At 33.3% G+C, this 26,111-nt stretch overlaps 1 protein-coding gene across 8 annotated transcripts in view; it reads left to right on the top strand.

Annotated features, from left to right (window-relative positions):
* Positions 1-26,111, top strand: part of LRP1B (LDL receptor related protein 1B) — a 547,576-nt gene that overhangs the window by 414,450 nt on the left and 107,015 nt on the right. For all 8 annotated transcript variants that reach the window (XM_015869154.2, XM_015869156.2, XM_015869155.2 and 5 more), the window contains 9 exons: positions 7,106-7,246; positions 8,935-9,060; positions 10,636-10,767; positions 12,626-12,760; positions 13,200-13,329; positions 16,631-16,757; positions 16,912-17,063; positions 17,354-17,478; positions 20,517-20,888. In XM_015869154.2, coding sequence (XP_015724640.1) covers positions 7,106-7,246; positions 8,935-9,060; positions 10,636-10,767; positions 12,626-12,760; positions 13,200-13,329; positions 16,631-16,757; positions 16,912-17,063; positions 17,354-17,478; positions 20,517-20,888 — 1,440 coding nt within the window. The remainder of the gene's footprint in view (positions 1-7,105; positions 7,247-8,934; positions 9,061-10,635; positions 10,768-12,625; positions 12,761-13,199; positions 13,330-16,630; positions 16,758-16,911; positions 17,064-17,353; positions 17,479-20,516; positions 20,889-26,111) is intronic.

Below are 26,111 nucleotides of genomic sequence, written 5' to 3'. Positions count from 1 at the left end.
TAGGACACTGGCTTATGTCATAAGCCAGCAGTGTGTGCATGCAGCCCAGAGGGCAAACGGTATCCTGGGTTGCATTAGAAGGGTGGCCAGCAGGAGGTGGCCCAAGGGTGGGGATTTTCCCTCTACTCTGCTCTTGTGAGGCCCCATCTGAAGTGTTGTGTCTAGGTCTGGGTCCCCAACAGAGGAAAGAAATAAAGCTTTTGGAAGGAGTCTAGAGGAGGACCATGAAATGATCAGAGATCTGGAGAACCTGTCCTACAAAGGTGGCCTGGGCTAGTTCAGTTTGGAGAAGAGAAAAGGCTTTAGGGAGACCTCCTGATTGCTATCCAGTATTTCAAAGGGGTTATAAACTGGGAAATTAATTTTTTACATGGGTAGCGATATGTCAAGGGCAAATGGTTTTGAACTAAAGGAGAAAAGATTTAGATTATGTTCTGGGGGAAGTTTTTCTCTGACAGGGTAGTGAGACATTGGAACAGGCTGCCCAGAGAGGTTACACCTTGTCCTTGGAGATGCTTGAGTCCAGGTTGGATGGGATCCCGGGCAACCTGATCTAGTACTTGATCTAGCAGTTGGCAACCTTGCCTGTAGCAGGGTAATTGGAACTTGATGATCCTTGAGGTCTTTCCAACTCAGGCCATTCAATGATTCTTTTATGTAGTAGTTAAGGATTCCTTATTTTTGAGTGATGACAAGTATTCCTACTTGAAACTGATAATGATTTTTCCTGTTTGTTCCATTTTTTAGTTTTGTCTTTTAGTTAGGAACCACAGATGTGATAAACTGCAATAAGACACTGAAGTATTGTAGTATACACTGTAGCCTGTAGCTTACAGTATTGTATGCACTGATTGAAAGATGTGGAAATTCCTTATTCATTTCTCTTGTATGGTTTTATGTTGTGGAACATACTGTAGCAACACATGATGCCTTTTGTATTGCTGAAGTTCTGATAGATTTACATTAGCTTCTTGTACACAAGAATTGGTAGATAGAAAACAAATCAAGTTTTTGGCATTAGGTATTTCTCCAAGTAAAACTAGTATTTTGGACAGCTTAATTTTATTTATTTAATATGTCATGTATATTATTGTGTCATACTGTTGGTTTATGTTTCCACTGAGGCAGAAAGAAGAGTTGGGAGTTCAGTATTTTTGTTATCTAGAGTGGTCGTGCCTCAGTCATAATACATTGATCAGTTGATTTTGATCATTAGAGGCTTTTTTGGGCTAAACTGCTAAAACCAAGAAAAAAAGGAGAAGTTGCTTTGCTAGTGAAGTGACTATAATCTGTTCTGATATAGCCATAGTCCTTATAGAAGGCAAAGAAAATTAATGGGTCTTTTAACAATTTACAAGACATTTTATGTTCTTACAGTTCACATTCCTGAAGATTTTTTTTCTAGATAACCATTGTAAATTGTTTGGAAGTTAAGTGCGGTTATTTCTGATATTTACTGTTGTTTAGTCCTGTCTAGACTTTAAGTAATTTTCTTATTGTTAGATCCTTTATTGGTTACATACAGAGGGAATGAGAGGCACATTCCTTTCTTGGCATGAAAAAGCAATATCAAAAATATTGATGTCAAGGTAGCTCTCAGGATTATCTTCAAAGGAAATGGAAACAAGTTATGTAATTCATGTTTTTTCTGTACTTTATTTCGTTTATTTATTTTTTCCTGCTCAAGTGTCAGTCATCTTTATTTTTCCATCGACTAAGCTCCAGAATTCCTAGTCTTTTGGTTGGTGCCTTTGCTACATATTTTGATGCATGATTTATGTACAATGAAAGTTAGATTCCTTTAGTAAGTGAAGCGTTTTAATATGCCAAAAATTACTATTTTTCCATGACCTTATGCATATAAAATTTAATTTGTCCCATTACATTTTTATATTGCTAAGGTGCTCCAGAAGTGCATTAAGTGCATGTGAATGCAACAGCAGCTATTTTTAATTAAATTGCTATTCAGAAATGTGCATTAATGCATTTGTTTAGTACCTCTCACTGTTTGCCATCTGACATTTGGTCAATGGTAATTTTCTTCTGCTGCTATATTAAGGATTCATTTTGTTTTGTTTAAATCTTGTGAAGTTTCTTCTGATCTTTTATCAGCTTCTCTGATTCACAGCCCTCTGTTTCCTGCGTAATTTTAACACCTACTACTGACACCATTTACAAGCTGATAACAAATACTTTTAATGTTTTGGTAACTTGTGATGTTCCTCATGAGAGAATCTCTGATTTTACTGTGTGATACAGCGATATACTTTCCAAGATTAAGAGAATGAGAAAAATATTTTCTGTGCTTGTGTTAAGGTTTGCCTGAGTTTAAAGTATGATATTCCGTATCTGATTTTTGCACTTTTCCTGGTAGCTGTGTAGTTGTCTGTCAGAGATATTTAAGTGCATTTTGCATCAGCTCCTCACAGAAATATAGTTTACATAAAATGACAAAAATCAAATAACTTCATTAGAAAATAGGAATATGATGTAGATTGTTATAATGAAGACGTAATTTGTTGTGCATAGGTGTTTTGTTTTGTTGTTTGCTTTTTTTTTTTTTTTTTAACAATTAATATTCATGGTAGAAATCTCAAAGGAAATGTTCTATGGTGGTAGGTGTCGGTGTTTCTCCTGTCATGCTTAATGATATGAAGTATAGTAACCTCATATACTGAATGATTCTGTGTATAAATGCTATTTCTATTGAAATTAATGTTAAAAAAAATCAACAGTACAACAAAATCACATATATATTAGCTTCTCAGTGGGAATGTGCATATTATAACTATATCTTTTGAACAGGAATTGTTTATAATGCAGTGTTCAAGGTATATTATCAATCAAATAGGTAGGCAGTATTTCATTTTTGACAGAACCTGTTAGTTCATAGTGACAAAATATATTCACGCTACCTTTATGTTATGTGATTGGCTGATGTGTTGATTTTTTTTTTTTTCTTTTTTCCTGAACAAACTTTAGAAAAAAAAGCACCATAAAGCATTTCTAGTATCTTAAGTGGTGGGAACTGTGACTCCCCTGAAAGTGATTGTTAAATGGAAGGGGCTGCTTCAATCAGGAAACTTCAGATACATACACCTTAATTTTCCAAGTCATCAGTCTTCTAATTGCCGTAACACCATTCATTACATTAGCATTAATATATGAAATATATCTAGGCAATTTGCCCAGTTCTAAGTACAGTACATAGTTGTCTTCCATAAATACTCAAGCTATCATTAATGAAAACTAATGGCCCATCAAAATTTGCATTCAGAGTACAGCTTGAAATCTCCAAAGGACTGTCCACAATGCTAGTGTAGCAGTTTTTGGCATTTTAAATTGCTGTTTCCCAATATGTTGCTGCACTTAATGCTAATTACCCAACAAAATGGATAAATACAACACTTTTTAATATTTATTATAGCACAGTTTCAGCAAGAAGATTATAATGATTGTACAACATTCTGGGTATATAATCAAACCAGTTTGATATTTAAAGATTTCAAAAAGTTATTTACTATTTTCTTCTTTTATTCTGACTTCCTAGATAGGCAGCATCAGAAATACATTTTATTTAACTGATTTAATATTCCTGACAAAATATCTTAGATATTTTTGTTGCTACAAATATAGGAGTTTATCCATAGTTGAGAATTGTCAAAATTACAATTTCAAATTTAGAATGTCAAAATCTGTGACCTTTTTCTAAAGTGCTAAACTACAGGGTGTTGGTCAGTCACTGCTGACCTTTGTGACCAGGAAATAACCTGCAATGAGGTGGAAGGAGACCATCTTACTGCCTAGGTTTTGTACAGGAACTAAAGACTCAGGAAGAATGTTGTGGCATCCAAGGGAAAACGAGAGAGACACCGTAAAATACTTTATGGACTATGGAGCTTACATGTAAACCTTGAATTTTGAGGCCATCACATCAAAGATCTTCGCATGCTTTAGAGTCTTTGAGAACTAATGTGTTCAGGGATTGAAATAGGAAGAATGGCTATGGTTTCTGTGCCACTGATGGGTCGTTAGCTCTTTGGAGTTTGAAATAAGAGCTGCCAAAAATTATATTCTGATATGTTGGGATATTAAACCACTTTTCATTTTTTCCATTAATTAATACCTATTGATTATAAATTGGTTTGTTTTTTTCTTTTTTGTGAACTTAAAGGCATTAAAAGAAATGATGTTCACTCATAAACTTCTATCCGTAGCTAGGCATTTTGATTTAGTAGAACTACTGTCAAATCAGTAACATTTGCAGCAGAAGAACCAGGGAAGACTGACTTCCTGTCTCCTGTATCTTAAAAACAGTAACTTTGACTTTCTTTTATTCTAAAACCTCAGCTCAGTTTTTCTCTTCTGCACAAGAAATCTCTCTATTGCAAGGACTTTTTCCCTCTATTCCCAAATTCAAATTTTGCTTTCACATTACCCCATTTCCATCTCACATCTTTTAAGTATTTCCAATTGTTTTTCGGCCACTCCATTTTCCATCTTCTCTATGTCATGACAAAATACGTACTGTTGCCTCTCTGGGGCTGCATGTAAAGTGATAAACTTGCCAATAAATGTGCTGCTTTACCATTTGGATGCCAGAAAAGAAGAGGGCTTCAATCATTCAGTCATTCAGTTCTGCAATATTACTGGGGTTCAAGCAGACAAGATTTTGTACAGAGTGTCTTGTGAGCTTGTTGAGGAAATAGGAGATGTGTTCTTAGTTGTCCCTTTAGAAGTAAATGTGTATCTTGATAAAGATTACATTAGTTCTGTGCACTGATATATATCCCCTCTTTTCTTTCTGGTATTTTAATTATTAGCACTAGCAAAAATACTTAATGTCTTTATTGTGAAAAATGGAAATCAGGATGTCAATGTTCTTATTGTACCTGGTAGAAATAGCTAGCAGCGCTTTGCATTGTTTTTGTTTGTCCAGCGCTAGAAACATCCAGAAGTTCTTCACTGAAATAATGCGTTTATGCAATGTCTGAAGGATGACATTAAGAGTTAGCAATGGCTAAGTGTTTTCTGTATGTTTGGTGTGCTCTGTGTTTCAGTCTCACCCAGATAGAAAAGGACTGTTTTGCTTTGATTCCAACAACCATTGAGACTGATGAATAGATGGGAACAAGCTGGCTGAAATTTATTGATAAAAATGAAAAATAAAAAAAAATTGTTATAAGGGAAACAACTGAAGGCCTTGGCATTGGTTAGGTAAGGAGCTCTTCATTGTGAACATTCAGTTGCAAAGATTTAGCTGAGTTCTTGTTTTGGAACTTAAAGTTTGTAGTTGTTTAGTCTTAAAATTAGAAAGCATTATTACTATTTGCATTATTCTTTTGGAAATACTTGCATTTTAGTAATATGTATTTGTAATTTCAGTTCATACTTCAGTTTTCAATAGACTGAACTGCTGCCATGGAACTCATGGAAGATATTTATGTAGAAGATAACATTTGTGTTAAGCAAAGCATCTCATCCTTACTATATAATGCTGGTGCATTGTATGTGAAATTTCAAAGGCTTTTTTGCTTCTCTCTTGGCACACAGCAAGTCACAGAAACATGTCATGGTCAATTTCAGTAGCCTGATTCTGAGGTTGTGATGGTCTCAGACGTGATGCGAGGGTGAGAAGTTCGTGGGCATTCCTAGTTCATGACACTTGACTAGTCTCTGTCACAAGAATATCCATTGTCACTCCAGTGTCATCTTTCAAACACTGACAGGAGGTTGCTGTTGTGGAACATTGTTCTAAGGTCTTGATGTCATCCTTCAGATCTGTGCTAAAGCTAATTAAGCATTTTAAATGCATACAAATACAAAGAAATAGCAGAAGACTGAAGGACGTTTCTAGAGTTCTGATTTCATCTCCTTTCAACCTTTACTGTCTTCCATGTCTTAGCAATAAGAAATAAAATTTTTGTTTGAGAGCTTCAGAAAAGGATTTTGGAAGTGTATTTTTCATACTCTTTCCTTCTATTTTCATTAATTTTTTTTTACTATTCTTACTATTTCTCGACAAGTCATCTTAAAATGTGTGATATTTTCGTTTATTTAATGCTTTTTACTTTGTCCATGTTGTAACTTATTTTATAGCTCACTTGTATTTGTGCATGAAACTTCAAATATTGAAAACTTGATAGGGATACTGCCCAAGGGAGGTTTCAGGTAAAGTAGTATAGTTTACTACCCTAAGGAAACAATAAACCATTAATACCACTGTATTTTGTTGGATTTTGTTAGGTTAAAAAGACTAACGAGCTCATTAACTACAGAGGCTCTGAATTCCAGAAGGCACTGAGTCAGTTTGTTGTATGACAATGAAAATGGCACTGATAGATGTTATATTTTTCCAAACAAAACTAATATTTATATTGAAATGATGTTTCAAAATAATATTTTCCCGAAGTGATGTAAGTGAAGTGGAGACAATATATTTCTCCTGTTTACATTTCAGTTTTTTGAAGTTTCCTTTAAATAGCTTATCTGTTCCAATTCTTAGGAAGATTATTTTTACAGTAATATGATATTTGTATCTTATTTTTAATGAAAGTTCACATTCCATTGTAACCAATGTGAGTACAGGAAAAAGTGATCAAACACAACTTCTAGCCTCATTTCACTTAGAATCCTGCCTGAATTTCAGGAAAATCTTCATAACTCATGTATGCTTTTTCTATGATTTTAATACTACGTGAAATTTATGATGATCCTTTTTCTTACTGTTATCAATATGAAGTCGGTGATTTCAATCTTTAAGACAGTAACAAGATTCTTAATGATTTTAATGATTGTTTTTATACATAACAATTCGAATGTTCAAGTCAGTGAAAACTTGGAACTTGAGTTCCTGTTTTCTTCACATACATAATGAATGGATATAGAAAGGTGGACAAATCATGTTTAGCAGTAGTACTGAGTATGTGTTTTGTAATGTTTTGTAATTTTCAATTACAAATTGCATATAATTCACAGCTTTTTCTTACATGTGGTCTGAGCTCAAAAGAAAAGAGCTCAATAGATTTTTCCAACATACTTATCAAATGTGTATAATTAATAATGATCACTTCTCTTAGTTTTCAAAACTTGAATTTTGTTACAGATAAAAAGCTTTGGTGGGCAGACCAGAATTTAGCTCAGATTGGAACCTGTAACAAACGAGATGGAAGAAACCCAACTATCCTACGAAACAAGACTTCTGGTGTTGTACATATGAAAGTATACGATAAAGCAGCACAGCAAGGTAAACTTTAAACATTTTTAACCAGCTTTTAGGTTGTCAGATATCTTTTCCCATGGTACCTTTCAAAGGTTCTTAGGGAAAAAGAAAATTTTAAAAAAAAATTGTCATTGTAATTCAATTCTGAAATACCTTAAAACATATATAATTTGTATAATTTAAAATGAATAAATTGTTGATTTAAGGTAATTGATTATGTCTCTCTGTGTACTTTAATTTATTAGATACTTTACATATTACACTGTAGTGATGGCTGGAGTTCTATGAAGAGCCTAGGCTTAAATTTTTTTTGCAAAAATTAGTGATGATATGTGCACCTCATCTCAAATTAGTGGAAGTTTAAATAAATATGATTTAAATAAGTGAAGTTATTAACATTCTAGATTACCTACTGCCTTTAAGGTCTTTTAATGCATTTAAATTGACAGAAAATACGGCAGAAAAACAGGGGAATATTAAGAATACTGCTGAAGCTTAATTGGCAAAGTGGGAATTGATATAATATGAATATGTGTGGTTTGAAGTCATGCTGCACATATTTTTATGAGTTTGGGGGTTATTAGAGTTGAAGATATTTGGGAGATTTTTTAGAAATAGATTATTACTGACTCCATCTGCTTTCAAAGTGTTGATGGTTGTATTGAGGGAGATGAGGATGAGATCTCCAGAAAACAAATCTCCTTTTGTGGAGAAGCTTACCAGTGAACACATGATCGAGTTAAGCTGTCTGATTCCTAATGGACAATTGGTAGTCTAACTCTGGAGCTAAGCTACCCAATTGGCAATAAGTTGTCCAAATATCTTATTAGCCTGCTTCTAGGTAGGGAGGAACATTTAATATCTGCTTTTATTAACATACATGCGGCGTTTGTGTAATTATGTATAATTGTCTTTGACAGATGTGCAGTAATTTTAGACATTGTCAGTAACTTTTTTCATACACAAGCCATGTATGCTTAAGCAGTTGCTCCCATATTTCAGGTGTACAAACTGTATGCTTTTCATCCATAAGTGAGGTTCAGTCCTGGTGATTTGTCATTAAAAAATAAAAACATAAAAATGTTGTATTCTATGTACTCTTCATTGCATATGTTATTGAAAAGTGTTATTGAAAAGTGTTTGTGCACTGAAAGTAAATGTTTGAGTTAAGGAGTGTAGAGCTGTGAGATCACATTGGAGGGTATCTTAATTATCCTAGACAAGAGGTAATTCATGAAGGTGCAAGGTTAGTATAGCATTTGATGAACAAATAAAATATGATCGATGGCACATTAATGATCCAGAATAAGAGATGCTTTTTAAACTGTCATTGAAAATATTTCAGCATAGCTGCTCACTAACTTAATGTAATATTTTCAGTATTATCATTTACTTTCAATGTAAAATGAAAGTTCAAGAAACTGAATTATTTTTTTAAACAAGATAGTAAGGGAAAAACTGCTGTCTCTGTGTGTAAGTACCATAAGAGTATTGCATGAATATATATGAATAACAGTGTAGCCTGAAGTATTTTGTGCATATCTCCATTTTGCCAAGAATTTACTTGAACGGTTCTTTTTTGTTAATATTAAAAAACAAATAACAACAAAAAACCCACCAGTGATAGCAACACTCCTTGTTGGTTGTTTTTTTTCAGTTGGGAATACACTGCTCAGCTTGTTACCTCTTGTGTTTTTCCTGTTATGTTCCAGGTAGCAACTCCTGTCAGTTCAATAATGGTGGATGTTCCCAACTCTGTTTACCAACATCAGAAACTACAAGAACCTGTGTTTGTACAGTAGGCTACAACCTCCAGAAAAACCGCATGGCTTGCAAAGGTTAGGAATGCTTTTGGTATTTATTTTTTAACTATCTTCAGTTTTATGGCAGCTCTGTGAGTAATTTATAAAGAAACTTATTTATTTTGGTGATGAAAACAGAAGAGTTGAGTGTGGTAAAGAGAAAAATTTAGCATTTAATTTGTTTATTTAGCTATGCATAGCTTTTTGTGGAAAACGCTAAGGTATATTTTTCACTTTTTATTTTAAATAGTTAGAAGTGGAGACCATCTGATCCATCACTTGAGCAATACATATTTGTAATTCGCTTTATCTTAAAACTAAATTACAGACTACAATCTGCAAGGTTGTGTATCTACTGCTATTGTATTGTATAAGAAAAAACTAAAGCCTTATTGTTATACAAAACAGCAAAAAGTGTTTTATTTTTGAGGTGCCATGGTTAATTATTCCTATGAGGTATTGCTATATAGTTCATAGCAGACTACTTGGAAACAACCTATTAAGCAACACATACGTGGCTTTCTACTTAGAGCTTGTTATGTGTAACTTAGCAATATTTTTTCTTCAATTTAAAACAGGTATTTTTATTGCTATTTTTATTTTTTCATGAATCATGGAAAAAGCTAACAGGTAGCATTCCATGCATGCAGACTTGTTTAGTATTGTTCATTTCATTTACCAGATGGATTTCTTCTTGTTTAGAAGAAATTCTATAATGTTATATCAGTAATAAAAATATTACTTTTTTTTTTAAAATACTTACTATTATTTAAAATAGTTACTATTTTAATTGACAATCTTAAGGAATTTCTACTAGCTGGACTTTTGCAAAGAAAGAAATTCTTAAAGAAATAATGTGAAGAGAAAGACATCTGTTTGTGTATCATACCTGAACTTCAAGATTTTGAGTTGCATATCATCATGCTATGTCATTTTCTGTGAACTTAGAAGAGTTTTATTAGAAGGACTTGGAGATAAATGCAGCAAAATACTTGTTATAATTTTGTTTTTCAGAAGGTGTGATTCATTTNGCAAAATACTTGTTATAATTTTGTTTTTCAGAAGGTGTGATTCATTTCAACTCTTTCTTCTTACTTAATAGAAATTCATAGCCTAACAAGAGTAAGCAAAGAACGACTTTCTTAAACTATGTACCTCCATTGTTTGTAAAGGATGGGCGAATGAGGTGAGATGAATCTCATGCCTCAGAAGTCATGTTACAGAGTCTCAGGTTGTGCTTTCATTGAGTCCTGTGGTACTGACTCTTGATAAATACATAACATGTGGATATGCATGAAAATATTCTTAAATCTATCCTCATAATTCAAATAGTTTCTTCTTAGCTTAAATTTTCATTAATACTAATTACTTAATTGTAAGGTGGTACTTGAGGTTGGATAGTAATTCCCTCCTATTTGTAAAACTCTATTTATTACTTAAATAGAAATAAGTTATAATAATTCATGGAATTTTTATTTATTTATTTAAGAGTTGGATTTATCATCAGGACAACTACGGAACAGAAAACACGGTCTGTTAATACTTCCTCAAGTGTTGTTAATAGGGAAAGTTTCTATTTTGCATTCCTTACCTATTTGATTTTTCCCTTAGGTATAGAATCGTTTGTTATGTATTCTGTTCATGAAGGGATTAGAGGAATTCCTCTTGATCCAAATGATAAAATGGAAGCTTTAATGCCTATATCTGGAACCTCATTTGCAGTCGGCATAGACTTCCACGCAGGTAAGTATTCTGTTTAGTTTATTGTGTATATGTTATATATTTTCAACTGTATTTAAAAATGGAATAGAAAGCAATTCAAAACTTCTAAAGAGAACTGTTCCTTCTTGTTCAGTTTGACTACTTCATCACACAAATATCTCTGATATTTTGCCAACAAGTAAGAAGTTAAACTCATTAAACTCTTAACTACCTTTGGCCTAACTTCTTTGTTGATGGTTTTGTATGTCTTAGCAAAATTTCAAGTTCACTTAGTATTTCACAGTGCCTTCTTGCTTGCGTATTTTTGCCTTCAAACCAGTGCCAGCTAGTGCTCAGAGCCTTAGTTACATCATAGATGACATTCAGTGTCTGTTGGACATTCAGTATCAGAATAGTGCTTTTTGGCAAGAGTTTACTGTACCAAACAGTGCTTTTGTGCTCTTTGTATCTATTGTCATTTCTATGGAAATAAATAGGAGGCATTGCTGTTGAATCCCATAAAATCCAGAAGTACAGCATATTATTGGAATAATATATGGAATATTATTTGTATTTGTAACCCACAGGAATCCTTTTAGTACAGTAAAAATTAACATAGTGGATATTGTTTCACTATGGAGTGAATATGAAGTGTGATTTCTCTTAAGATTTCAAGAAAACTGAAAATCAAAAAGTATTATCCATGTGATATATAGAACGCAGTGACTGGAATGTTAGTTGTGCATTGAATAAATGACATCTATCAATACTTAAAATATATTTATTTATTTGCCTTTGCACATCTTTGAGCAGTTATATCAATGTATCATATTGAATTTATTCTACAGGGTGGTTATTAGATTTGCATATTCAACATGTTAGTATTTACTTCTAAGTATGTTTTCTAGAAGCATGTGCTTTGTGAACTTCCTCTTGCAGTAATGAATGTACTAGAAAGAGGATTAAGAAAGAAACCATGCTGTCACAGGAATCCTTTCAGAAATAGATTTCATTTGCTACTGTCAGCTTCTAGATCAGAATTATCTCCTAAAAATGAGGGGGTTTTAGATCTCTTAAGGATGATGGAAATTAAAGCTTTGTTTGGTCTCTTTGCTGCTTGTTTTGGTCTCTTTTTTGCTGTATTTGCTAGAGTTTCTTTTGGAGTGATTGTCAGCTGTCAGTGCATGGAATTCTTATGCACAGTTATCACCGAGTTATTTTTTTCTAGTAATTGCTTTGATGTTATCAATGAGGTATTGTTCAACAGAGTTCGAAGAATCCATTTCCAGTTTGAGAATATTACATCTTGCAGCTTCACTTATTTGGTTCTTCATACTCTCTGTTGAATAAATTTATTGTATGCTTACACTAAAATAAATCTGAAGGCTCAACCTGTCACTGGGAAGCAAAGCTTTGAAAAGATTCTCAGCAGCTTCATATGTGAACTGGAAAAGTGAGGTAATGAATAGATGTTTGATCCTTCACCCTTGACCTGGTGGGTCTTGAGTATGACAGCTTCAACAGAAAAATTCTAACTCTTAGAGGCAGTAGGAGCACTGGCTGTAAGAGGATGACCTTCCCAGTTGGAGTACCTCATTCTGCAGGACTTCAATTAATTTCTATCAAATTACAATGTATATTGCAACATGGCTTTGATAGATCTGAGCTCTGACAACAGAAATAAATGGAATTCTGCTTGACACGTCATCACTTGGTTTGCCCCATCCATTTACCAGTGGTACTTCGTGGTATCACAGAGTAATTTTTTTTTCTCCACTTCAAATTCTCAGCCTGGCCTTTGAGTTTAAATGGTCAGTGAAAGTAATATTGTACTCAGTTGCTGCATAGTGTTCCTTCTCTTCCTTCTTAAGTCCAAAAGTTTTCATTATGGTTTTTATAGGTAATGATACAGTCTATTGGACAGACATGGGTTTCAACAAAATTAGCAGATCTAAACGGGACCAAACATGGAAAGAAGATGTTGTTACAAATGGCTTGGGAAGAGTTGAAGGCATTGCTGTGGATTGGATAGCAGGTAGGAGTTCATTTGCGTCAGGTATTGTTATGACTTCTGACTGTATGCTCTTGCATTTCAGCTCAAGACTAAATTTGTTTTACTGCCTATACTAATTTATAGTGTTTGAATTATCTAATACTTTCTGTTATTATTTTCTCAGAATATCACAAATGTGTGTTGTTTTTCTTGAGGTGTGGTGCATTCTATTTTGTGTGGAGTGATTTCAATTTTATTAAAGTGGAAAAAAAAATATTTAATGATTTGTTTCTTATGTGGATGGTCACAATTGTGTTTATACTTAAAAACATAAGGCTAGAAAGGACTAAAAGCTAAAATACAAGATGCATGCAATTTAAAGTATAGCAGTTAGCTTCTGGTTTTAACTTTTGCCTGTAACATTTTAACATTTCTGAAGTGATGTTTTCTCTTTTCAGTAACTTCATGATATTTTTCCCAGGTAACATATATTGGACAGATCATGGCTTCAATTTAATTGAAGTTGCCAGGCTCAACGGCTCATTCCGTTATGTAATCATATCCCAGGGTCTGGACCAACCAAGATCTATTGCAGTACACCCCGAAAAAGGGTAACATGAATATGGCTACATATTTGTCTTAACATCTGCATGTTTGCAATGAAGCTTTTAGGAATCAAGGCCTTTTTTTTTTTTTTCTAATACATAGTCATTTAAATTTCATAAACCACAAAAGTACTCTAATGGGATGTATCTTGCCATAACTGGACCCAGGTGGAAGAAAATGTTCTTAACCTATCCTGAGAATTCTCATGAGAATCTTTTCTCTGTGCAAGCTTTCAGTTTCTAAGAGAATCATTTTATCTGAAGCATATCCATTTTGTGGAGATATGTTTAAATCTCTTAATTACTTAAGATTCCAGCATATCCAAGCAGTTACACCACCTAATGAAGACTTCAGTGTGATGGTGAAATAGTGTAACAGTATATTCTCTGATAGCTTAAATACCAGTATCGTGTAACATGTCTCTGCAACAACCGAGGAGATTACACAGAGTGGCTGAAAGCTTTGTCAGATAAACCTGTGGGTAACTCTTGTTTAAAAATTACATCAGTTTTCATCCAACTGTTTGATGAGACTATAATGTTTCTCTAAAGGAAATGAGAAGTTTCTATCCCTTCAGGTTATATAGCTCATGTTAGAAGAGCTACAAGTAAGACAAAAGCAGTAAATTCTGCTAAGGATTTCCATCTTCCCCCCCCCACTGGAATATGAAATGTACTCTCTAAGTTGAATTACAACTCAGCAGACTTAACTGCTACAGTTGACTTTCCTAAAATGGAAACCACATGGTGTGCATCAAAGTTTTAAAGAAGCATTTGAAAAGCTATCTCCTCCCAAACCCAGAGAAAAAAAGCTGTGTCACTGATTTTCCCCTGGCTCAAATAAGTGAATATCACAATACGTACAGGAATGCAGTTTCCTTATTGAACCAGAGGAGTCTGCATCTCTAGCGATGAAGAATCCTGACTTCTCAACAAGAAGTGATGCAAAATGCTGTCTGGAACTTGCCACAATTTCCATTATGAGAATATAGTTTTATCAAACTGAATATTTTGCAGAATAGAAATGCATTTTAAAATGAAGGTGAAAGTAAAAATAGGCTTTATTTTCTGCATAATGCAGTCACTTATGTCACAAATCCATACAACTGGGTTCATGTGGCACCAGTGGTTGCTTGGCCTTATCTGTTCACAGTTCAAGATTTATGCTGTTCTTCAGAATCTGGATAATTATTATTATTTTATATTATATTATTTTTATAATAATAATTATATATATATATATATATTTAAACTTTGTTTTCAGATTGTTCTTATGTTCAGGAAGGAAAAGAAAAAGGAATTAAAAAGCCCAACGTTTGCAGAATATTGCATAAGAATCCAATACAATTCTTTTGACCAGAAAAGCAAACCAAACTTCTTAAAAACAGCATTTTATTTACAGCGTAGTTTTCCTCAACATGTTCATAATATACTTAGATAAGTTCTGTGAACACATAAAAGCTTGGACTCTCTTTAATACTATGCCACAACATGCTCTGTTCAGGTGACTCCAATCAAATTTAATTCATGTAACTAGGGATAGCAATGTTTTTCTAGTGAAGTAAATGTGTATCTTTATAGAGGAAGATAAAGGCCCGCTTATCCTCTGCATTATTGTCATCTCTTTCCCTTTGTCAGGCAAAACATTCAGAAGTATTCCTCCCTTCCTGCCCTCTCCTTGCCCTGTCTTCACATTTTTCATTTCTCTTCAAGCTTGGGTTGACAGCTTTAAGAACGGGGAGGAAAATAGCAGTTATTTGATCTCATTGAATCAACCCATTATACCAACATATGAAACAGCCAGCATTCAGCTAGTTGATAGTATTATTTAAAGTTAAGAATGTGTAGTGCTAGAAAGGAGTGTCCTTCTCCTTCATCAGGAATAGTTATTCATTTCAAACATAACTTGGTTTCCATTTTCCTTCTATGATTAAATAGCTATTCTGACAAAACTCAAAACTGTGCTTGAAATACAGTGAAGGTCATTCTGAAATATTTCTTAGGCATTGAATCTTCCTCCTTTGAAGGCATGTGGAAACTGCATTTGCATTGTTGAAGTTCAAACTCCAATTTTGTTTTCTTGACAGAAGTTGTTTTGTCTTTTTAAGTTAATTCTAGGACCACATCAAAATTTTATCATCAGCTACTTAACATATATGTGGGATAGTTCCTAGTAAAATTGTTGTCATTCTTCTAGCCTTGCAATATAAATACCCATCAGTTAGGTAGCATGGTGCTGCAAAAGTCCAAGTATTTTATATGTTCTGAGAACATTTGGGAAGATCAGTTTTTTTTCCATGCTAGTTAATGATTTACTGATGTTAATATATCAATATATTTGTAGCCATTAGTGTTTTAATAATGTCTTAAGACATATATCTTACTTTGTCAGGTTTTTCTTTGGAGATTTCTTGATTATTTTTTTTTTAGAATCTGGATGTTAAATTTATTTAATGTTGATAGGTTTGCTTAAATAACTAGGCTGAGAGTATTGTGTGCATTGAATACATTCAATTGTAATTGAATACCAGATGCTCACCTTTCTGTAGTCAATAATTAGTTGATATTCTGTGTTAAGGATATTCACCTCTGATCAGATCTGTGTATACAAGTTACAGTTATATATAAAAGTGCTGTTAGCAATCTCAGTAAAGGAAGCACTGATTAATCTGTAAATTCATTAGCCCCATTCTTCTATATCTAAAGCAGCAGATTGAGAAGTAGGAGGTCAAGGCAGATGTTTATCCTAGTGTCTCACCTTAAAACAGTGATGTATCTGTGCCAGTAAGTATACAGCAGTGCATACACAGATAAATGAGATGAAAATTTTTCCTTTGAGCATAAGGGAGATTAGTAAAACAACTTTCCCCTACCAATTCCCTAACAGCTTTCCTATTTAATACATTTCTGATTTTGACATACATGTCCTCTTTTTCTCACAGCGTTTGCTAGTAGATATTACGTTCCAGTAATTTCTAATTTAGTTTTATTCTCCCAAGCACCAAAGTATGTTCTTTAAGCACAGAACTGCGTACTGACTGATTAATTATGACTTTAATAATTACTTCATATGTAACAAAACTTAAAAAATAAAAAATAAAAAATTGTCTATATAAAATACTTTATCGAACCAGTACGTTTATCCTCTAAAAGTTATTCAAAGATGTACAAGCATGATTATGTTTTGAAGTATCTATTTGACTCTAATGATCGATTTATTTTGTATGCAATGGAAGGCCAGTATTACACATTCTCACCTCTTTGTTTTTATGCTAAATTTTAATAGGTGATTTCTGTAATGTTTTAGGTATTTATTTTGGACAGAGTGGGGACAGATTCCTTGCATAGGAAGGGCTTATTTAGATGGATCTGAGAAGGTTGTTCTTGTGAGCCTGGGGATTGTGTGGCCTAATGGGATTTCCATTGACTATGAGGTTAGTTTTTCTGTTTTCCATTATAATTTAAATCATACAGTATTTATTATGTTTCATTAAAGTCAATATGTCCTCCACTTAAGTGCTATCTTAGTAACTCTTAATGAAATGCTTGGACAAGATTTTTGATGTTTCCTTTAAAATTAATCTTCAGGAAAATAAATTATATTGGTGTGATGCTCGTACCGACAAGATAGAAAGAATTGACCTTGAGAGTGGAGGGAATCGGGAGATTGTGCTGTCAGGGAGCAATGTGGATATGTTTTCAGTTGCGGTGTTCGGAGCTTACATCTACTGGTCTGACAGGTAATTTATTTTTCATAAGCATTTGAGTCTCAAAATGTTATTTCAGTGCTAGGTGCTTCACCTCTGTAGGATTAGCCATTCCTTAGCAAGGTTACAGAACAGATCACAGAAAGCTATGCGGTTTGAAAGAGAGGGCATTTCTGATACTGAAACCTAAAGCATATCCAGTATCATAGATGAGAGCAGGTTTTTCACCTTCTGCTAGATGAACTCTCCACTGCCCTTCAGTCATTTGTTTGGTGTGAAGTAGTTGAGGATTGTTGATCAGACATCTTCAACTTTTTTGGCAGAGCACATGCAAATGGCTCTATTAGAAGAGGCCACAAGAATGAGGCCACGGATGCTGTGACCATGAGGACTGGCCTTGGAATAAACCTGAAGGAAGTGAAAGTCTTTAATAGAGCACGAGAGAAAGGTTGGCTGTTCTTAAGGATGCTATTGTTTCAATATCACCTGGTGGTACTTTTCATGTGTATTAAAACTTATAAAAAGTTAAATACTCACTGAATTATGGCAATACATTTTATTATATCTCCTTTTTTTTTTTTCTTCCTTAGAGTATTTTTTTTAGCAAGATTTATTTATTATGAAAATATGTAGTAAAGTTTCTTCCAAAACCTTCCGAGTGTTATAAGGAGAAAGTCTAAAATCAAAATACTTTTCTATCATTCCTTTTTGTATTGTTTTTTTTGTCTCCTCAAAGCACCCTAGACTTAGGAATGAGGTAGGCCTTGGATTGTGCTTGAGATAACAGCAATTTCAGGATGTCTCAGATTTCTGTTGGATAGCAATACATCTTCTCACAGCTAGAAAAGCTCAGTCTTTGTGTCTCAAATATTTATTTCCTAAGATTTCTTGGTCTTGAGTCCAGCTTTTTTTTTTGTGGGAATAGTTGTAAATAGTTAGATATCATTTGCATTTAATTTCTTTTACAGTTGAATAGACAATAATCATATACTGACTGAGAGCCATGGTAGAAATTGATGAGTTTTATCCCCCCAAATAAGAGTAATCTTTTTAAACTGTTTTTTCACTAAAATTTTAATTCTGAAGGGGCTTTGAAAAGCAAATATATTTGTGATAAAGTAGTGACAAAAGTTTATCACCTTTATAAGCAACGTGTTTGTGTTTCTGTGAGCTGAAGTCTATAAAAAATGATGGTTATTTCCTTAGACCTGCTACTGGATGGAATTTTAAATACATATTCAAAAAGTACAGAAAATGCTACGTGAAAAAGATACTTTTAAAGAAGATACTTGTGATAGGAATATATTTCTAGTGTTGGTAGCACTCAAACTTGTTTTAGTCATGGCATCACATATCTGATGATATAGTTTTTATATACATCTTATCTAAATAACTGCATTAAATGTAAAATAAATTTGCATTTTGAAAGAAGACCTATTTAAAAATCAGTGGAAAAAAAAGTCCTTCCAATCTCTTCTCAAATGAATTTGAGTGGTTTTGAGAACAATGCACATATTTGTATTAATTTTGCTAAGGAGTTCTGCAAGTGTTCTCACAGTTTCATAGACAAACTTTGTAGAGAATAAATTCCACGGAAAAAAAAAATGGATGTTACTGCTTTTAACAAGGCTAGAAATAGTTAATGTCTGCTTACTTGGAAGGGCCTTCTGTATAGAACTAAGAAAATGGAGCAATTGGATAAAAATGTTTCTCTATATGTAATGATTTTTATTGATAGCTTGACTGATTTGGTTGCATTAGGAGTGGGAGAAATGGTTACTGAGGCTAAAAAAATTTTGATGTTAGCTCGAAAACCATAACTGAATGAGTTTTTAATACATTTTTCAAATTTTACTAGGGTACAAATGGTTAATGTCTTTGGGAGGGGCTGTCAGTGAGCCAGGAGGACAAAAGGGAAAAAAACAGGTGAAAAATACTTTTGGAATGTTTTTTTTTTTCTGTATCACTCTCTTTTATATTATCCATGTATACTTTTAAGTTTGCTGAACTAGAAGTAGGTAATGCTCCTTAAAAGGAAAAGGAATTAGCTAGTTTCATGACCTTTTACTAAAACAAATATAAACAAAAATAAGCAAACAAAACCAAGTAAAGAAAAAAAACCACACAAACAACCTGTGTAGATTGAGAAGTGATCAGTGCTTTTCTTCAAATGCCTGTTTTGCCCTTTCTGATGAGCCATCCCTGCTGCAGTGCTATTCATGAGGGGTCTTCTCTCTTTTATTTCTGTTATACGTGTGTGACAGGATATGCCCTAATTAATCTGTTTCTGTAGCTGGCTTCTTGTACAGATACTTACAGCTGGCAGAGTGTGGATCACTGAAGTTTACAAAGAGAGACTGTAGAAACCTTAGGATCTCTTCCGTATATTTGCCTTTCTCAAAATCTCATCCTTCCAAACAGATATTAACTTTTCTAGCCTAATTAAGCCTCAAAAGCTTTTTTTAAAAGAAACCATGAGCAAAAATATGTGCAGATAATTCTCCACGTACTTTTGCATGTCAGCAGTGCAGCATTTCTCATAATTTTGTCAAAATTCAACACTGCTAATGTTAACTCTCTTTCCCCATTGCTTTTACATCAATGTATCTTTAGCTTGAAATGTAGCAGTTAGAAAACTCAGTCAACAATACTTTCAGACACTAGATGTTCCCTGACAATGATAATGGCTTTCTACCAGAAGTTATTTAAAGTGTGTGTTTTTTTTTCTCCTTCACTATCTAGAAAACTTTCAGAAACAGGAAAATGACTATACTGAGAAAGCTGAGTTGTTATATGGAAAGTGCTATCAGAAACAAATACTAATTTATCTGAACTAACTATAATTGTATTTCATACATAGTCCAAAAATTACGAAGGTAAATAGATCCTAATTATTGACAATTACTGCAATTTTAAATATCGCTTGTAACAAGTGTAGTTTATGTCACTGAAGTTACTAATGTGACGATGATTATTTAATAGAATACTTGTCAGAGAGCAAGGTTTTAAAGTTAAGTTGTAAAGTAAATTAAAACAAAATCATCAGGAAACATTTTTATCAAGAACAGAGAATAAAAGGGAACACTTTTGTGCTTGTTTTCATTTGACAGAAATTAACACTATGGTATTGTGATGGTATCCAAATTTGTCTCGTGGTTTCTAAACACTTGGAACAACTCATAATAGTCTCTATCCAAGTTTTTGTCTGAACACGGGGAAAAAAATCTATTTTCTTTTTATCAAGTATGTAATCTTGTGAATTGGAAGGATATTAATTACATTTTTTCATAGATTACTTACTTTAAAATTGGGTGTAGTTCATTGTTGAAGTTATATTCTTGACTCCTTTGCCTTCAGTTCAATTTTATTGTAGAAAACATTTAAGAGAAGAATTCTTGGAATTTTAATAAATGACAATTTTATTTACATTAGCTACAGGTAATAGTATAAAACAGATGGGGTTTTTTTCTTATTTTTTTCATACAGGTACTAATATTTGTGCCAAGAATAATGGTGGGTGTCATCAACTCTGCCTTTATCGAGGAAATGCACGAAGAACTTGTGCATGTGCACATGGCTATCTTGCAGATGATGGAATTACCTGCCTAAGACATGAAGGTTACCTCTTATATTCAGGAAGGACAATATTAAAAAGTATACATCTTTCAGATGAAAACAACTTGAATTCACCAGTAAGGCCGTATGAGAATCCAGAGTACTTCAAAAATGTGATTGCTCTTGCTTTTGACTACAGTCTGAAAGGAAGAGGTACTAATCGGATATTTTTCAGTGATGCACACTTTGGAAATATACAAGTTATTAAAGACAACTGGGCTGGCAGAAAAGTGCTAATAGAAAGTAAGTAAAAAAATTTATTTGCCAAAATATTTTCTTTTAATAAACCTCACTAAATGAAAAATTGTTAAAATACAAGGTTGACTTCATTGTTGTAAATTCATTAAAATGTTGACTTGAGATGGTAAGATTTATATAAGCATAAACCACAGCTGTTACAGTTTGTACCTCAGTGTGTCCAGCTAATACCGTTCTTGTAGTCAGCTCAAGAAACGTGTCTTCTGTCCAGTGATAGGAAGAGCCAAATTCCAGCCTATAAAATGGTTCTTTTTACAGAGAGGCTTACTGAGTAACTTCAGATGTTCACCGCAGTAATAGTGAGAGTTCTCTGAAACTTGACTTTTTTATTAGCTTCTGAATGACTGAAGCTTCTTCAATTGTTTTAGTAGCCCTTTCCCATAATGTTTGAAGTGTTACTTCATTTTTTTTCTTCCCATGTTGTAGATAATTATCAGCTGAGTTTTTGATGTCATAAAAGTTGCACTGCTGCATTTAGGTATTTGAGGGAAATATTAACAGGACCAACAAGTAACTGGAAGACGTGGAAGTATATTGGTGTAGAATGTGTTGCCCTTTGCTACTGCATGTTAACAGAAATACTTTTAAAGAAGAAAGAAGCAAACAGCTGGAAAATGATGAAATATCATTCTACAACTTGCACTGGATAATTGCTATTGTTACATGCCTCTGTCCTGTGGTTCTGGGAAGGTATTCCTGGTAATGGAAACTACTGATATTAATAAGTGGAAAAACATCTTTGAAATATGAATACATGACCTTTGTGTGTGTGTGTATATATATATATATATATATATATATATATATAATTTTATTTTAAGTATGTATATGCGCATATTTTAGGGGAGTTAATGATATCCATATTGAGATCCAAAGGAGAGAAACTAAACAATATTGTCGATATGTATTCATTACTCTTAGGAAAGAATTAAGACCTAGGGATTCAGAGCTGAGATTAGCTGAACGCAAGACAACCACTCACCCGCATGGGGATGATACAGCACTATCTTAACTTACGTGTTACAAGATTTGATGAAAATTATTACACGGAAAACCATTGGATAATTTTAAATTTAAAACAGACAGGAAAAATTGACGAAGCAGCAGTGCAGTTAAAAACTAGATTTGGAAAAGGACAATAAACAATTCCTTATTACTTTATGTTAGGCTGCTGTGCAAGAGCTAAAAACATTCCACAGACCACAGCTGAGAATTACACTTTTAGTAAATAGTTAGGAAGTGTTTCTGCTTGTAATCTTAATATGCCTCATTTCATTTTTCATTTTCAGAGTCAGCGCTCTGAATAATTAAATGTCAGATGAAGTTTTTTTGTTCTTCCAAAAATGTATTGTATATGCTTAGGATATGGCTCTGAAAAAAAGTTGTTTTCTATGAGTATTTCATGTTGTTTGCTTGTTTTTTGTAAATAGAAGGATTATTACATCCCAGTATATGTTACTTTACTGTTCTCCTTTGTATGTTTCAAAACGTCTTTGTATTGAGTCATTCATTTTAAAATCTTGTTCTTTGTTCACTTCTCCTTTCTTTCCATAATCAGAGACTTTCAATGTTTCTCAGGCTCCTTGATACCATAGTTAAATTTGACCAATACTGATACCTAAAGAGGAAAAGGGTAATGCTAAGACTGCTTCGCACCAGGCATTCCATTTGCTATAGGACAGAAAATGTTCTGATTTCCATGTTGTCTATGTATGATTAGACAGAAATTATTGAATGGAATGCAGCCAACACATTTCAGTAATGTTTTGTTTTAAAATGACATCTTCGACTTTTGTTTTGCCATCTTTTTTTCCTCCTAAATGATTAGTAGGCATTTTTGGCAAGTTTTCCTTTATTGGAAAGGGATACAAAACCACATGAGAATTACCTGCTGTGATTCTTACACATGTGCAACTCCTTTCCACTTCATTAAACTGAGATCTACAAATCAGACAAAATCTTACTCAGTATTTAAGTCAGATAGTGAAAATAGAATGCATTATTTACAAGATATTATTGTCCCAGATTTTTAGTTCAATGACTGTAGTTCTTATAAAGAATCCATTAGCTGATGTGTTTCTATCTCACTGAAATCAGATATGCCATTCAAATCCAAGACATTATTGAATTTTTCTGCACACTAAGAACGGAGTTAAGATATATAAAGAACCCTTTATTAAACAGGTTTCCAGTTCACTAAAAACAGATTTACAACTCACGAGCAGCCCATTATCTTATATGTTTTTAGCTCACTGAGAATAGATTTACTACCCAGAAACAACCCATTATCTAACATGTTTCCAGTTCACTGAAAACAGATTTACAACCCATACGCAAGCTATTATCTAACATAGTTCCGACTCACTGAATATTGATTTAGAATTCATAAACAACCCATTATCTGACAAATTTTCACCTCACTGAACAGATTTGCAACTCATAAACAACCCATTAGCTAACACATTTTCAGCCCAAGGAAAGTAGATTCATGGCGTATAAACAACTTGTCCCAGTTCACTAAAAACAGCTTTGAGATTCACCAAGAACCCAGTACCTGGTAGAGTTTCATCTTCAGCAGGAAGGAGTAGTGACAGGAAAATAAATAAATAAATAAATAAATAAAAGCAAACAACAGTATAGCATGTGCACAGTATGTCATACCTTAACATCTTTATTTCTGTACAGGTTAGTTTTTTAGAGTAAGTCTTTTGGATTTTATTTTCTTCAGTCAATAAGTTAGTAGGGACTTTTCTAGAAGTAACTGGATGGAGTTGATCTTTCTTGACAGCCAGTTTGTAAAAATTCACCTTGTTCCTGGCTCTGATTTCTGACAAATTCTTTTGGCTGATGAATTGTCTAAGTACTGAGTATTTCTTGTGTTTTTGTTTTGTTTTTGTTTTATTGTAGCATCATGCAGACTTTAGTCCGTAGACACTTTTTGAAGTTGCTTCTACAGTCTGTTGTATGTTGTTACATGGCTACCATCTAAATAATCTGTTCTGATTTTGGTCTTTCCTTTCAAAAAAGACTGCAAAATTTAAGTGGGCACTTTGGAGATATCAGACTACAGGGAAATGAGTGATGTGCATGTACTACTTTGTCCCTCCCATTAAATTCTTCCTAATCTTCCACTTCTTAACTGTGAATGTCACTCCTACAGTTAGACAGGTTATAATGCTTCTGCATTTGTGACTTAAGCTAGCTGTATTTGTTTATGATTTTTTGTCCTGTTGTGCTTCTTCAGAAGCCTGTTAAAGCATACAGTATTTATTCTTGTAATTCCAGGTACTAATGAAAGTTCTGTATGAAACAAAACATGGTCAAAGGCATTGTGTTTGGAAAATTCATCCGGTTGCATACTTTCTAAATTAAAATGAGGTAATGGAGCATTATACAGAAAGAACAGAAGAGAAAGAGTAGAAATCATGAAAAGTTAAAGGCATGGGGTTACATAAGGAGGTATATGGAAATTTGACTTGCTGAAGTTGCTGCAGGTTATCAATCTCCTTTGAAACAATATTCTTAGAATAAGCTCAGAGAGAATTCTACATTAATTTTCTTTCCTGTTAACTTGTAGGCAGAACAATACTATCGTTTCAAACTTCTGAGTTTTTCAATGTTATTCAAACAAGAAGATATTTCATATGTTTTTATCAGAGTGCATATAAAGTACATTCCGTTTTTATAGATCTAAATATGTATCTATCTAAAGGTAATTTTAGCGTAGTTTGAAAATGAAAAAATCTCAGTGGAAACAAATGTATTTGATATAAGGGGTTTTTAATATTACATGCTTACTCCTCATAGTTCACCTTCCATAGGCTATTGTTTATTTTTTCAACTTAGAAAGTGCAGGTTGATTTTCATTTTAATGAGTTGATGATTTGAAGGGAATCTTTTTCTACCTGGAATTGGAGGTTTCAATTTGACCCAGAGGAAGTTAAAGGAACATGGTATATTATTCACAAGGTGGTTTGTGGTTTTGATAGAGTTAAGAATTGGTTGGATCCTTTAATATCAATTGTATCCTTGCCTTTAATTTTTCCACTGCTGAATGCAGTCCTCTTTCTTTTCTTATGGAGGGGTTTGACATAATTCCAAAATTTGTCTATGTATCTGTAGAAGAGTTGAGCACTGAAGTAGATTTAATGCACTGGTGCAACGGTAGAAAGAAAATAAGTGAAGAAATTTGGTAACTGAAGACTAGAGAAAGAAAAGGGGAGAAAAAGCAAAATAAAGCAAGTCAGAGGAAACGGCATTCAGATGATATACTTTTAGTACAAGCTGTTTCCTTTCCAACTGTGTAAACAATGACACCAAGACTCTTTGCTGGCGTAACATCCCTCTCAGTATAAAGTGTTATGTGAAAAAAATGCTGCTTCTGTTTTGAACTTCAGGCACTAGTGTCTGTAGAAGGTAAAAATTTATTCACTACTAACATAAAGTGTCAGGTCCTGTGATGTATTGTAAGGCTTTCTACAGTCTGAATCTTTTAAAGGTGCTCCAGTGTTCTCTTCTATTCTTTCTAACTAAATGGGTCCAATTTAACTGTCAGAAAGGCATTTATATTCCCGTTTCTCTTACAAAGCTTTAAATTTGGCACATTGTATGAGGTCCTTTTAGTTGTTGAACTTTCTTTGCTGAGAAAGAAATTTTTAATCTGTTAAAAATAAATACTTTAGTATTGTTGCTTTTTATTTTGTAAATGAATTGCATTCATTCTGTGTATGATATAGTTGCAATGACTTTCAGTTTTTAATGGAGGAAAAATGAGAGGCTATTGTAAAGCCTGAGACATTTAAGAAGTAGAACCTAAAGCTATTATTACAACTGCTGCCTTGTTTGCAGAAACCAAAATGTCTGGTTTATCACATTTTGTTTCTGTACATGGCTGCGTACTGTGAATAGTGGATAAAATGTACAATGTGTGCAGTAAATAATTTGCTATAGAGGAATAAAGTTTTCTGACTTTATACATAAGTTATTCTGGAAGTATATATTTCATAAATTTCATTATATGAAACTCTAAAATGTATTCATAATGGAAACTGACATATGCTGATCTTTCAGTTCAGAATGTCACTAGCGTTCCCAAGCTCAGTATTCAGAAAAGGTGCTGTTTGCCTATTAAATCTGAGATGATTCATGAAGAGTTGAAACAGTTTGTGAATACTTTAACTTTCCACATTGCCCTTAAATTTTTACTGA

Source organism: Coturnix japonica, chromosome 7 (assembly GCF_001577835.2).
Source record: "Coturnix japonica isolate 7356 chromosome 7, Coturnix japonica 2.1, whole genome shotgun sequence".
Lineage (NCBI taxonomy): Eukaryota > Metazoa > Chordata > Aves > Galliformes > Phasianidae > Coturnix > Coturnix japonica.
Note: the sequence above shows the minus strand (reverse complement) of the source record. Positions and strands in the feature narration are given on the sequence as shown.